This window comes from Pangasianodon hypophthalmus, chromosome 2, assembly GCF_027358585.1.
Source record: "Pangasianodon hypophthalmus isolate fPanHyp1 chromosome 2, fPanHyp1.pri, whole genome shotgun sequence".
NCBI classification, from domain to species: domain Eukaryota; kingdom Metazoa; phylum Chordata; class Actinopteri; order Siluriformes; family Pangasiidae; genus Pangasianodon; species Pangasianodon hypophthalmus.
Genome location: NC_069711.1, coordinates 3,109,709 through 3,124,888, shown reverse-complemented (window position 1 = coordinate 3,124,888; position 15,180 = coordinate 3,109,709). Strand labels below are relative to the sequence as shown.

The following is a 15,180-nucleotide window of genomic DNA, read 5'->3' as shown; positions in this document are numbered from 1 at the left end:
GCGAGCATGTGCACATCTGCTGCCAACCTGAGGCGCTTTCACGCTCCACAGCTCCTCCCTTTAAAGATATGGTTCAGCCAAAATGAAATGTGCCCCTTTCACCCTCAAATCCTAAATGTAATCTGGTTTAGTCCTAACATTCCAGCAAATTAGCTATAAATAAGAAAAACAGCTTGTGTAAGTTTCTGTCAGTTGTCAAGATGTTCAAAATAAATTAACCAGGAAAGTGTCATTATACAAATCCGTGACTTTACACAGGGGTTACATCAACCTGACACTGAAATTAGTAAGAGCAGTCCTTCTGACTTCTTGTGTAAGTTTATGTCAGTTGTCATGAAGGGCTTAACCCTATACAAACACCTTTAAGTACTAGGGTTAAGTGTAAGTGTTGCTAAACTAACAAAAATATTGAAGTAAAATTCAAATGGAAATGCCAAATGCTTTATCCTTGATGTATTAAGATCCTAAATATTGAGGACTAATGTGTGGCGGCCATTTACATTCACATAGAGAAATTTTTTTACATTTTCTACAGACTTCTTCATTTTAATATCTGGTTGTTTCCAAAACGAGAAAATCATCTTTCATGATTTCATTCCAATTCCGCCGCAAGAAGCCGCACCTACCTCTACATTTATAACCTAATGCATTTCTGGAAAAACATAAAAATAAAAAATACTTTACTGTCAAATTTGTAAAGAATTAGTAAATAAGAAATGTCGATTGCTATTTTTATTATCAGCATTATCCATGATTTCCGTCTCATCACCTGAGGTAAAAGTCACTCACGGAAGACAAGTACGAGCCTCATCGACGTCTTTTCACTCCACTGAGCTCGTTCACGCTAACATCAGTGAGGAAATAATCTCTGATTGGTTCACTCATTTCCGTTCCGTAGCCTTATTTTCATTGTAGTCTTTTATTAGGACTTTGAAACACTTTAAAAGTTTATTCAGAGTGTATCTGTACAGAGTGTGTAAGTGCTCTTCTCTGTTTTGATGATGATGTGATGACAGAGGAGCTTCGCTATCTGATCACAAAAGTCTGATCCTCAAACACACTCTAATAATAAGCTAAATCTAATTAAAAAGCAGTTTCAAAGGCTTTGTTTAAATGCTGTTCACATCAGGGGTGTGAACATGAACTGAATACTTAATAAGAATATTTATAATGTACAATATGAAACAATAATCATCATTTTGATAAATTTTCTGATTGTTTAGAGACGCTGAAGCATTAGCAGAAAATTTTACATTAATTTTATGATTTTAATGTATACATTTTGTCCTCAACTGCCAGAAACTGATTTTCCGCAAATGTAATACGTGTCCGTCGGTTGTACAAATTTACACAGAAGTAACTTTCAGGCTTTGACTCCGCCTTGAATTTGCGCTTTTAGGTAGAAACGGATACAAACATGCAAAATTGGACAAGATGTGATATGTTGAGAGGAAGTCGGTGGATTTACATACAGTAAGAGGTTAATGTTAAGTATTAACATTAATCATTAACATTAAATTATGAATGTTGCCTATTATTTCATTTTCAACCCTAAGGTTGTTTGATCTACAGTGAACGCCACTTTGAAGACGGATGCAGGTAAGCCATCATTCAGGAATGCTATGGGTAAATTTCTATCATTATTCAGCAACACACATTGATGTTTTAACCTGTAACACCCACCCACACACACACACACACACACACACACACACACACATGCTAGCATGCTTTAGTTCATGTAGTTAGACCTACACAATAAAAAGAATCTACATAATCTCAGAGTGTAAAGTGACTTTTTTTTTTTCACTCATGAGAGCATGATGACTTCTGAGATGTTGAGTGAGTTTTGGATGGAAGCCTAAATTCCCAACACAGCCTTGAAGATGGCAGGCTTGATGAGGAATGAGCAGACACATGGACACAATCCATCATAAATAATCCTTTAAAATGTCCGTAATCCACTCAGAGCTCTGTAAGTGTGTAAACTGCACGCGTGATGTACAGAGCTGTCATATTTCCACCTTTTCACCCAGCAAGGTGCTACTGAAGTCCTGACAGAGAGAAACTGTCAGCGCACCTGAAGGAAATCTGATCTCGCCGAGCACGACATCACTCATAGAAAGCACATGACATGGTCTCACGCTACCTGATAGCTAACACACATCAGCTCACGTGCAGAGTTTTAAAAGAAAAGTTCAGACAAAAATCAAATGTACATAGTCTGAAGTTAATTTTTTTCTTTTTATTTATTTATTTTTTTTTACTGGAGCTCTGTGGCTAATATTGCTAGCATGTAGGGAAACATAGCCTTAGGCACAATGCTAAAATTGAGCTTATGATCTTTTTTTGGACACTATGATCATGTGTTTTTTATAAAACAACACTTTAAAAATCTGTTTATTATTAGGCTTAGATTATGTGGAGTATCCACCATATAAGCGCAAGTTAATACTATAGAAATTCTAATATAATATAACAAGCTCATTAATATAAACCTATGATTTAATATGAAGCTGCTGTTATAGAAAATTAATCAATTCCTTCTGACCAATCAGATTTGGAAATTCAGCTGTGGTATAAACAGTATATCATTTATATGGTGATATATATATATATATATATATATATATATATATATATATATATATATATATATATATATACATAGATTGACATTTATATACATTTATGATATTTAAAGTATGAGGGTAACTATAACGTTCATTAATAATGTTGTATTGCTGCTGAAGAATGATTTTTGGTTTCTTCATAATTCATAAAAGCTCCTGAATCTATTTGTCACACACATTTTAATGCTGCTACACAAAATATGTGCAAATTTTGAAATTACAATGCTTTAACCTGTCATTGCCAATGGAAATTGATATGCATGGCAGACTAGGCGTATTATCGTTTCTTTATTTTATTTATTTTTACATAAATTCAAATTAATTTGATGTATTTTTAAATGAAATAGAACTATTATTATTTAGTTATACAATCTAACTGACATTTTGTTTCATAGTTCATTGTCCTTAAATAGAATGAGGCCATTTATAGCTCCAAATGGGCGGGGCTTGCTCCAGATGGGCAGAGCTAACTCCAAATGGGCTAGCAAGTTAACATTTGATAGCACGTCTTGGTAGTGGATACTTCTATGGACTATCTTCCCTAACCTTAACCCTACCCCATCCCATACAGTATGTAGCCCATTTGGAGCTAGTCCCGCCCACTTGGTGCTGGATCTGGGCTGCAGAGATACATACTTGTCCCCAATTGGTAGAAAAATCCAATCAGTCAATGCATCAATGAATAAAAACACCACACAATACCCATGGTCCAGGTTTACTGTGAATCTTGTACATAAGGGCCCTGAAACTGACCACATCATTTCCCCTATAAGGGATAATAATGGTTATGAATAAATGGACCATATGGGGCTATGGGATGGTGGATCTCAGTTGTAGCCCACCTAGACCCCAGTAGTGGCCCACATGAGCTATGCTGACACACATGTAAAGTCCATGGACAAATTTTTTTATGGGCCCCATGTGGGGAGACTAATGGGGGCCCAAATGCGATCCCATCACTAAGCCATATGGAGCCCGCATGGACATTTTGGCTGGACATGAAACTATAAGGACAAATCGAATGGATCCAGCAGACACAATGTGTGAATCCAACGCTCTCAGATGTTTGATGTTCTCCCTGATTAATGATCAAACCTCTCCTGAATCGAATCAGATGTTTTAGCAGGGAGATAACATGAACCTGCAAGAAAAGTGAATCCCCACTGAGGACAAGAGCTCACAGTATGAGTGAAATACAGCTTCACTGCTAAGTGTAGTCAGTAACACAGCCACGGCTAAACCGAAAACTGGATTTACATCACTAAATAAAAATAAGAAGAAGCAGCAAAGAGAATGGGAGAATAAATATGCTATTTCTGTATATTAAATAGAAATGAAGCTTGTTCCTTTTGAGGAAACTGGCTCCATAGTGGCCTTAATAGAGAGGAGGATGGGTGAAAACTGGGACTCGATCTTTCTCAAATCAGTTCATAACATCAGCCATTTGTTTCACATCAAAAGTCAATATGTGATGTCACTTTTACTATTCTTTCAAACATCACTTCTATTAATAACACTATATATACTATCATAACGTCAGCCTTTATATTCATTCATTTATTTAAAGCTGGTAATATGTCATTGTGTCAAACCTCTAAGTACTATATTAAGAAATGCAATAATTATTTCTTCTACCTTTTGTGACCACATTTATGCTCATATCTTACTGACTCTTTGTAATTCTCAACCACCCTGAAACATATTAAAGATATATTAAAGATATTGGAATATTTTGATGTGTTTATTGGTTCGGTTGCTAATTTGTTGGTTTTTTTTATTGGGAAATTGTTATTTCTAGCGCAGTTATAAAAAAAGAATAACACACTGTAGACCGTGCAGTTAAACAAAATTAATCCACGCTGGGGTGGTATGATGCTGAAGTGTATTATTTTCATGTAATGGAGATATTTTTGAAAATGCTGTTGGTGTGGACAGGAATTATTTTGAAAAAAGGCCTAAAAACTATGTCTTCAAAAATATCTTCATATGCAGTATATGGCCAGAAGTGTGTGGACACCTGACCATCACTCCACTATGTGCTTGTTGAACATCCCATTTCAGATTTATTCCCCCTTTGCTGTTATAATAAGCTCTACTCTTCTGGGAAGCTTTCCTCTAGATGTTGGAGCATGGCTGTGGGGATTTGTGATCATTCATCTATAAGAGCATTAGTGAGATCAGGTGCTGATGTTGGTGAGGAGGTCTGGGGTTCAGTCGGTGTTCCAGTTCATCCCAAAGGTGTTCAGTGGGGTTGAGGTCAGGACTCTGTGCAGGACACTCGAGTTCTTCCACTCCAACCTTCACACACCATGTCTTCATGGAGCTCGCTTTGTGCACAAGGACATTGTCATGCTGGAACAGGTTTGGGCCTCTTAGTTCTAGTGAAGGGAAATTGTAATACTACAGCATATAAAGACATTCTATACAGTTGTGTGCTTCCAGTTTTGTGGCAACAATTTGGAGAAGAATCACATATACGTGGAAACATACCTTTGGCCATGTAGGGTATTTTATGGATCCCCAATGGGAAAATTCATAATTGGGAACTATATGTCTAATAAAATCTAATAAAATGGCATTTGGGAGTACACTCTTAGGTTCCAAGCTGCATTATGTTAGTAGTAAGCATATGAAGAGAATAGGAATTTGGCATTCTGCTAAATTGCGTTTTGGATTTTCTCAGATTACCTAAGAAATGTGAGATCAAACTAAATTAAAATAATAATAAAACATTACTGTTGGTAAATAAAATTAAATGATTTGTGACATTCTTTCCTTAAAAGTGAATTTTCCATTTTTTTGTTTTAATTTTCATGTCCCAGGTTTACAAACCACTATGAGCTGCTGATTAAAATGAGAGGATTTCAGAAGTCGTAACCTGGGGGCTTTGTAAACCAGACATAAATCATGAGTGAACTTTACCGAGTGAACTTTATAATATGTTCAGGCCCTGCACAGTTAATGCCATGTGCGCACTTACTTATAAATAATCATTACAGACTCGATCCCCTTCGGCCCTGGGGGAAATTTTTATGCTTCTTTTCATTTTTTTCTTTTTTTCAAATATGTAGTAATTTATGAAATTAAAAAAAACAACAACAACACTTTAACGGTTAAATTGTATGTGAACTTCTTAAGTTGCATCTCAATAGTTTTAGAATTATAGCACAGAGATAAAAAGCACATGACAGAGAAATGTTGTCTTTAAATGTGACATGAACTACTAAACAGTGCAACATGTAAAAAATAATTCACTTTACGACATGCTGTTATGGGAAAATAATTAACGATGGGGTTGTATGATGAAGCGAAGATACTGTACCACATCCTGAAGTTTTATTCCTCTTACACCACAGCAATTTGCCAACAGTTACAATTTTTATTTATTTCAAAATCTACATGCTATACATTTATCCCATTATAGTTACATTTAAAGTTGTGCAACATCCAGGAAACAAATTATAGCTAATTATAGCTATAAACTGTCATTCCCTCACCAGCCTCTTGCTTTTGTTGTGAAGATAATAAGACAAAAAAAAAACTCGTTGTCACTGTAATGAGAAACCAGGAAGTGTACTTTTTATCCTGAAAATGTGGGAAAGTTACAGCTTTACCTCTGACCTTCACAAAGCACTGAAACTGGAGACTCCTTCCATAAATGTTAAATAAACTTCACCATATTCACAGTGTGTAAACAACATATACAATACAACGTATACAACATCAGGCTATAAATGAGAATAAATACAAAGGACAAGCATCATAGCAAAAAATCTTGAAAACACTGATCATATTTCTTTATCATTTCTCTGTATTTCTTTATGCTGTGTTAATTTTATGGATATTCCTCATACATCATCACCTTCTTCCTTTTGTACATTCTCGGGACTATATGGTTGGGAAATGTACAAATGACTCTTTATGTACAGGCATGCTGAATATTAAAAATGATTTGAATAAATATTCCAGACCCATAGAGGGTCTCGGAGCACACCATTTCCTCCATTTCCACATTTCCTCCACCTTCAACCCCTGCCAGACCCGAGACTCGAACCCATGATCTTCGGGTTGCAAGGCTAACTCTCTAACCATTAGACCACAACTGCCCCCAATGCTAATGGAGCATATATGCTGTTCAGTGGTCAACACTTGCTGGCCTTTGGGTTTGTTTTTTAATCCTTTACTTCCAAATACTGCATAAGAACAAGACAAGAAGAACAAGTCTTTAAGTACAGCTAACAGACAGAGAGATGGGATGATGTTATTGAGTGAAGAGCTGAGCTTTAAAGAACAGTTTAGAGACCAGGACTATTAGATAAATGACCTTTCACCCTGCATGGTGGACAACATAAACCAAGAACATAGCTCCGAACTGAGGATGTGTGACTGTATATACTGTATATATAAGGAATAAAACGCTTGCTGAGTTCAGATGTCTCTGTAAAGAAGTACCTTTTTGCTTTTATATTACTTATTTACCTTGGATTATTAAAGTCACTCCTAAAAGAGGGGAAAAAAAATTGAAAAGCAGAAGAAAAATTTTAATTAAAAAAATACTAAAAGAAAGAGAGAAAAGCAAAAACAAATATTATGTACATCTGCATTAACATTAACATCAAAAACAAAACACAATCTGACTGTAAAAATCAGGTTTTGCATCACGAATGTAATACACTGCAGTTTTTTTTGTTTTTTTTAATATTTAGCCATGTTTTCAGAGACCAAGGTGTGATATTATCTGAAGTTTTTGATATGTTATGAAGGAAAAGTGCAGGTACAGCTTCAGATAAAGCCACAGAGATAGATTTCTCAACAAAAGAAAGAATTTTCATTAAAATTTCAACACATAATGGAGTACAGAAACGAAATTACAATTTAAAACAAAAAAAAAAGTAGATAAATGCAGGGCCAAATCTGGCCACCTATTAAAAAGTGCTTTATTGTAAATTTTCAGCAGCAAAAAAGAGAAAATGCTGTGCATCATCTTCTTTGTAAGCTTCTGCTCATATGTCATCTGCAAAAATTAAAAAAAACTGTAAGCATTTTCAAAAAGTGATGAATGTGTCTGTGTGTGTGTGTGTGTGAGAGAGAGAGAGAGAGAGGCTGCTTACCAGTAAAATGCGATCTTCTTTGCTGCTTCTCGACGGTAAAAGAATAATTTCCTCCCTATAATGAATAAAAAATGACAAACACACATTAATACATAGAGTAATTTAATGCAATCAGAGCTACATGCAAGGTTACCGTGACGTCATTGTTGTTGTTGTTTACTCACCGGTGAAAAGCTAGCACTTTTCTTCACTGTTGTTGGATTAATGTTCAGCTTGGGGGCTGGGTAGGATGGAGGGAGTGGAATAGAATGCCTCTGTTTAAGATTATCATGGTGAGGAGGAATAGACGTGGCTGCGTCTCTGTTAGAAGGGATGGGTGGCAGGGGTCCTTTCCTCTGCGCCAGAGAAAGAGTATTGGTCACCTCTGACTCGGCAGACGGTGGAGCTTTGGGGGACGCAGACCTGAACAAGTGCAACATAGTTACGTCATTAAAGGAGCAGTTTGTACATTTTAGAGCCAAGTCCTTCTCTTCTCCCTAATTAACCCCACCTCCACTGATAAAACTACGCCTGCTGTACCTTTTACCAACGCAGCATGCTGGCAGAGTTATTACTCAAAGATAGGGCAAAAGACTGGCTCCCGATTGGTGCACCAAAAAAAGCATTTGTCTCATCATCAGGAGATCGGAAGGAGATCGGAATCCTGACGATGCCACGACCATCTGTAGCTGGAAGTCTAGGGAGCAAAACTGTCCATGTTCTCTTGGTAGGAGCGATGGCATACTCTCTCTCCCCTGTCAATCACAGTGACACTAGCCAATCATGGGTATCTGTGAGCTCATGTATGCGAAAGAGGGCGGATAGCACTTTCTTTCAAAGCAGCAGTTCGAAAAGTTGCAGCGGCTGGATTCGTGTGTCTTGGATGAAGCACATGTTAGCCTTCACCCTCCCCAGTTGGTAGCTGTCGTATGATAGGAGATAGTTGGGTGGGATTTGGCAGGTGACCAAATTAGGGAGAAAAATGGGGGCAATTTACAGCAAAAGAGCAGTCTTCTATTAAACAAATAAACAGATGAGCCAGCTGATATATACAAGATATGATGCAAGACATGGTACATTTGGTAAATCTCAACGATCCCCAACGAACAATAAGTAGTAAACAAGAAACAAGGCAGGAGAGCTATATAAAACGTGCATGAATGAGATAGCAGGAGCAGTGAGAGGAGTTGAAGTGTAGCAGTAATGACTAGGAGTGAAAATATAATACAGTGAAATACATTATGGCATTCAAGATTGAGAGAGACGGATATATATCAGCAGCACCTCTTATGGCAGGGGGGAAGTGGATTTTCTGAAGCGGATTGTCTTTGACAACAAGAGTCTGTATCTTTTACCAGATGGGAGAGGGTGAAATATGAAATGTGCTGGTTGGGAGAGGTCAGAGGATATTGTTAGGTCTCCTTTCCAATAGTATTTTATGTACAGAGATTGCATTGATGGTAGGTCACAGCGGGCAGTGGTAGCTCATTGGTAAAGGCATTGGGCTACTGATTGAAAGGTTGTGAGTCCAAAGCCCAGCACCATCAAGCTGCCCCTGTTGGGCCCTTGAGCAAAGATTGTAACCCTCAGATGTATCCTGTCTAAGTTGTAAGTTGCTTTGAACAAAAGGCTCAGCCTAATGAATTCAATTTAAAGCTAAATGAGTCCTGGTGTGGGAGTCAGTGTTGCTGTACCAGACAGTAATGGAGTGTTTGGGTGATGTAAACCTTAGAAAACCTGGAGAAAGTGTACTGTGATGCCCCTGGGTAGCAGGAGTGCAGACTTCCTGGAGTGGCACACCTCTGAGTAAGTGAGTGGCCATGAGGAGGAGACACTCCTCATCAAGTGGGATGTCAGGGTAGGGGCTGGGTGTGTGGCCCCTGTATAGGCAAGATCAATCGATTGACAAAATATGACCTTGGGCAGAAATTCCTGGTTCAACCACAAGGTCACCTCATCAATGCACGTAAGTCGAGCTTATCTCCAAAGCATGCAGGTCGTCATGCATGTTATTTTTGCTTAAGCAACCACTAGCAAAAGGACTGCATGCTAAAGACACCCATTTCAAACCAGTATCTTGCAAATGCTTATATGGGACTCCAGCACAAAGGTGAGATCTTACTCAGGGGTCTTTGGGAAACGTCATGGACGGAGGTGCCACACCCTAGATGTCATGCTGTCATGCTAAGAAAAACAACACAGTGTAGTCAATAATGCTAATAAAGCTAGCAATCCTTACAAAGGAGAACCAACTTGAAAAAATAATTGCTAAATAGAACTGTATCGACAGCTGCTTTTTATTTTACTCTATACCTCTTCAGTTTCCTGAGAAAGTAGAGTCTCTGTTGGGCCTGCTTGATGATGGCGGTGATATTCAGGCCCCACTTTAGCGAGCTGCTCATGTGCGTGCCCAGGAATTTAAATGAGCTATCGATCAATTGCCAATTCTAACAGGTTTTTTTGGTTGGGGATTTCCAGAACTCTATGATCATTTCCTTGGTTTTGGAGGTATTGAGAATCAAGTCATTGTTTACACACTATATCATGGCTCAGGTCCCCTTGTGATGGTAGGACGACTCGTTGTCTGAAATTAATCCAAAAATAGTGGTGTAGCTTGCAGGGTTAACTAGCGGATTCCGAATGACAAATAATGTGGTGACGTGCCAGACTGACAGTGTCATCAGCAGATCCGTTGATATATGAATATCTGGAGTGCTTACCAATTGTGTAGATTAGGGGTGTAACTGCATACGAATATATTATTTCGGAATGAACAGATAACGTGTTTCAAGCAGATTGAAATACAGATATGAATAGGAGGTGCTATTTGTTTTGGGGGTATTCTTTTCCCAGAAAGTTTCTCCACATTTATTTGAGACTAGAGGTGTGAATCGGGAATGGGATCCGGCAGGAATCTCCCTAAGCAACCTCGTTAATGTGAATACCAGTCACTGCACGATGCCTTTACAGCATTGATTCATTCATCCTTAGTAACCGCCTGGTCAGGGTGACAGTGGAGCTAGTAGATGGTTTATATTTTGGGAAATAGTATCAACTACCTATGATTTGGAACTGTGTATGGATGATGGTGAGGTCCTTACCGGCTGAGAGACAGACATGAGTTCAGTTTGTTCCTCAGCAGCCATCCGGAGGCCGAGTCCAGACTGTGAGTCCGCACAAACATAGGACGCGCTGCACAACACAGTAACAGTGCTGGTCAGAGTCGAAGCAGAGCTGACAGCTTGATAATCACCTGATGAGTGTGACTGGCTTCACTGTGAGAGGAGAACCATGTGTGTGTGTGTGTGTGTGTGTGTGTGCAGACCTTTAGTACCGCTGATGCAGTTCTGTACAGCTGTGTGGAACCGGCTTGCCTCGTCCTCATCAGAAAAGTTCAGCCCCGCCCAACATTCCTACACAAGCAAGTAAGGATGCATTGATACCATTTCATTTTTTCAGAGCAAGTACAAGTGCATGTTTTTCGGCTCAGTTTGAGTGCTACGTTTAACAGCATGTTTATTAGAGTGAGTGAGGATGGACGTTGTTGACGAAGTACACTAGGATTACATCACAAAGTATCATGTGGTACCAGATGATGGTATTATTAGTATTATTACGGAGTATGAGTAAATAAGCATATTCGATACCTGTATCAGTGTCAATGCATCCCTACAGGCAAGTAGACACACTCATACATATTGTAGTTACTTATAGCAAATTTCAATCTAGTGTATTTGCAATAACCGCAGATAAGAAATCCATCACGTTTCCTGTTTACTCCAAACTCAAGTCTAAGGGCAGGATATAGAGCATCATCCATAAACGATAAAAAATATAAAATAATATATACCACAAATTCAAAATTCAGTTCTAACAATAAAGGTGTGTGGATGAGGGAAAGTCCAATTTTCCAACACTGGAGCAATACAATGAAATACAATCATAGTTCCAGTTATGTTACACGCAACTCTTTTCTATTATATTCTCATATTATCAAATACAAACAACCGGTCATTTTGGCATAAGTTCAAATTCCTCCCTCTGAAAACTTAGTCCCAATTTTGACTGAAATTTCATAAAGAATTCTATAAAGAGTCTAAAGAATTCTTTAAATGTCTATTAATTGGAGTAAATAGGTTTTTTCAAGGTAATTTTGGATTAAACAGGTTTTCTAATTTTTCAAAGATTAAGTTAAAGTGTTGTATATTCATTTAAAATGGAAATTATGTATATAGGAAAAAAAAAAAGAGTGGAGCTGAAATTCAGACTTGTGTCACTAACGTCACTGGGGAAAGTGTGGAAAAAGGGGCGGGGCGTTGAATATGTGAAAGGTGTATACAGCTCCTGTTCCCAGAGCAGCTTGGCCTTCTGCAGACAGAAACACAGAAATGTTGTTGTTATCTTTCCATAGTTGGTACTTTTGCTTAAATAAAGCTAATATAAAAACAAAAAAATTACATTTCTTTAAGGCTGAGAATGTGATTGAATGTAGATGTGTATATTAGAATACGGCCCTGATTTACTAAGATCCCAAAAAAAAATTTTTTTTCATGCAGGTAGTGAGAGTCTTCCAGATGTTTAACAAAGAATAACAGTTTAAATAATGTTGGTGAGTTCAAATTTGGAAATGAAGAATTAGAGTAGTGCAAAAGTAGCTTATAGATTATATATTTAAAAAAAAAAAAAAAAAAACATAGCAAGAAGGAGACTGTAAAAAAGACAACATGACAGCTGAAGAAATCTGCCAGATGTTCCAGGTGTTGCAGTTTAAGAATACATATTTTTGTGCAAACGTTGATGCCATTTTAATCATATCTTTTATGAAGACAGAATTCCAGAGTACATATCTCAACCAGGGAATAGTCTGTAAAATGGATGACTTATGAAAAAGAAATAAATTTAAATAAATAAATAAATAAATAAATATGTAAAATTGCTATTATTTTTTTTTATTTTGTGCCAAAAAAATTGAAAAAATAAATAAATAAAAATAAATCAATAAAAAGGTGTTTCCTTGTTTTCCAATTTTTATTTTGAAACAAAATTTATATCTCCCCCTGCTGGTGACCATTATCTGAGGAGTATAAAAAGGTGATTTTTTTTTTTTTTTTTTTTTTTTTTTTTTCATGTTTTATTGTTAAGAAATTTAATTTTCCTTTTTTTTTTTTTTTTTATTATTATTTCAAAACAGATGATTCGCAAATTCACAAAGAAATAAAATTATTCAAAACAAGTCAAAGCCAAAACTTAGTAAATTATACATCTGGAATACAAAGTCTTAATTTTTTAACTATTTGGTATGAAATTTGGTAAATCACAGCATGGGGGGAAATAAATATTTGAATTGACTCTGTCCTGTGTTTAGTACTTTTAAGTAGAAAGCCCAAAATGAAATAGTCATGAAGGGAAACACACAAAAGTGTGTTATTTTGCTCATGTGAAAAGCCTGAATCTCTGTAAAATCAGCTTGCACACTTATTATTAAATCTACAGGTTTTTATGCACACCTTAGTAAATCAGAGCCTTGCGTGGTGTGTGTGTGTGTGTGTGTGTGTGTGTGTAAAACCTTCACACAGAAGAGCCGTATAAATGTTGAATGTAATTTTTTATCCTGCACCAGACACACCACTCCACAACTGTGAATCTGCCATTCTGACTTTTTTCCTTTACAAGCTGTATTCGCCAGGTACAACTGCACCACTGCACAAGCTGACGCCTAAAACACACACACACACCCACACACACACACACACACACACACACAGACACAGTAGTATGAATACTGTCTGTTGTTTTTGCCAGTAAAATCAGTAATGCAGGAAGAGAAATAAACGCAACCCATAAACAAATGAGCCTCGAAATAAACACAGTCTCTTTATCCTGCTTTATACCACAACGCTGTTTAATTCTCAATTCTGATTGGTCAGAAGGTGTTGATTAATTTTCTATAACAGCAGCTCTGAAAGAAGTCACCGGTTTGTTCTAATATGTTATAGTTTATTTAGCATTTATGGAAGGAGTCTCCAGTGTCAGCATTTTGAACAGACTGAAGTAAAGCTGTAACTTTACATTTTCTGACGTCTTCAGCACAGAGGAGGTTCAGAGGCGACATATTCTGAGTGTTTAAGCAACAGTTAATGAAATTACATCCGTTACAGAGATAAAGACCAGGTGACATAAGCACACGTGCCAGATGCTGGTTCTTAGAGCAGGACAAAAGCTCAGAATTGTGACAGAACGGAACAGGAAGAATGTGAAAAAGCAAAAAGAGAATCGATGAAAGCGGTAAAGTGGACTCACGCTGCAGTCAGAGCCGAGCAGGTTAAAGATGAGGCCGTTCTCGCGGATCGACAGAAGAGTACTTAAAACCCGAGACATCTCTCTACCACCTTCTTTCTCAGACTGCGCTCTCTTTCTGTGTATAACAGTCACATAAGTAAAGACATACAACACACACACACACACACACACACAGTGATCTGCTTCCTAATGCAAATCATCAGGCACCATGCAAAATAAATGTGCTGTTGCATACGACACACACACACACACACACACACACACACACACATATATACACACATAGGGTCAGACTGGGACAACGATTCAGGCTGGGAGTCTCAAATGATGACCCTAGTGCTGCAAGTCTGGCTCTTCTGGTTCATGATTTAGTAACCAATCATGTTTGAATATAAGGACCAAATATAATTTCTAGAAATTGCAGGATTTGCTAGTTAGTTGGCCAAACTGAGTCACAAGAAAAGCCAGGCCACCAGGATCTTCCACACACACACAGACACACACACACACATGCTTCTCTGCTTCCTAATGCAAATCATCAGGCACCATGCTCAACAAAAGTCTGTAGTTGTAAGTAGTTCCAACACACACACTTTGCTCTGCCTTCTAATGCAAACAGAACTTTTATTTTGAAGTTAGAGGAAACAGGAACAGGGAACAACAGGAAGTATGTGAATAAAAGTATGGCTATGCTGTGTTACTTATTCCAACATGCACATTACTTGTTTTCCTTAATATTAAATCACTTTGCTCAAGTACAATGGTCAATGGTGGCAGAGGCTTTTTTTTCTTTGGGTTCGAACACATGAAATATGAATGTGTAGTTTAATTTTGTGCTGTATTTTTCTTTTTTCTTATTGTAGTTTAGCTTTCTCAGTCTCTCTCTCTCTCTCTCTGTATATATATATATATATATATATATATACATATATATATATATATATATACATATATATATATATATATATATATATATATATATATATATATATATATATAATGATGGAGCCATCAAACAGAGTCATCTCACCCCTACTGTGTATGTGATGGAGAGTTGTCTTCCTCAAGCTCAGGTCTTCTACCAGAGGCCCGGGAGTTTGAGGGATCTGCGCAGTATCTTAGTTATTCCTAGGTCTGGACTCTTCTGGACAGAGACC

At 37.3% G+C, this 15,180-nt stretch overlaps 1 protein-coding gene across 3 annotated transcripts; it reads right to left on the bottom strand.

Annotated features, from left to right (window-relative positions):
* Positions 1-6,025: 6,025 nt before the first annotated feature.
* Positions 6,026-14,663, bottom strand: si:dkey-197j19.6 (actin nucleation-promoting factor WAS). 3 transcript variants are annotated; one of them, XM_034314858.2, is made up of 9 exons: positions 14,570-14,663; positions 14,024-14,138; positions 13,290-13,439; positions 12,005-12,091; positions 11,049-11,136; positions 10,825-10,915; positions 7,909-8,146; positions 7,745-7,799; positions 6,026-7,647 (listed from the first exon to the last, which is right to left on the bottom strand). In XM_034314858.2, exons 2-9 carry the CDS (start codon positions 14,099-14,101, stop codon positions 7,637-7,639), a joined length of 798 nt encoding a protein of 265 aa, XP_034170749.2. In that variant the 5' UTR covers positions 14,102-14,138; positions 14,570-14,663; the 3' UTR covers positions 6,026-7,636. The 3 variants fall into 3 exon arrangements, with proteins under 3 accessions (XP_034170749.2, XP_026801433.2, XP_026801431.2); XM_026945632.3 differs by lacking the exon at positions 14,570-14,663 and adding an exon at positions 14,306-14,527; XM_026945630.3 differs by having other exon boundaries at positions 6,028-7,647; positions 14,534-14,657.
* Between the last annotated feature and the right edge of the window lie 517 nt (positions 14,664-15,180).

Coding starts and splice junctions, on each gene's coding strand:
- si:dkey-197j19.6 (XM_026945630.3), bottom strand. CDS start 14,562: ATGATTTGCATTAGGAAGCAGAGAAGCAT. Junction 14,139..14,533: donor ATTAGGAAGCAGAGAAGCAT/GTGTGTGTGTGT, acceptor TGTTATACACAG/AAAGAGAGCGCAGTCTGAGA. Junction 8,147..10,824: donor TCATGTCTGTCTCTCAGCCG/GTAAGGACCTCA, acceptor GCACTTGTTCAG/GTCTGCGTCCCCCAAAGCTC.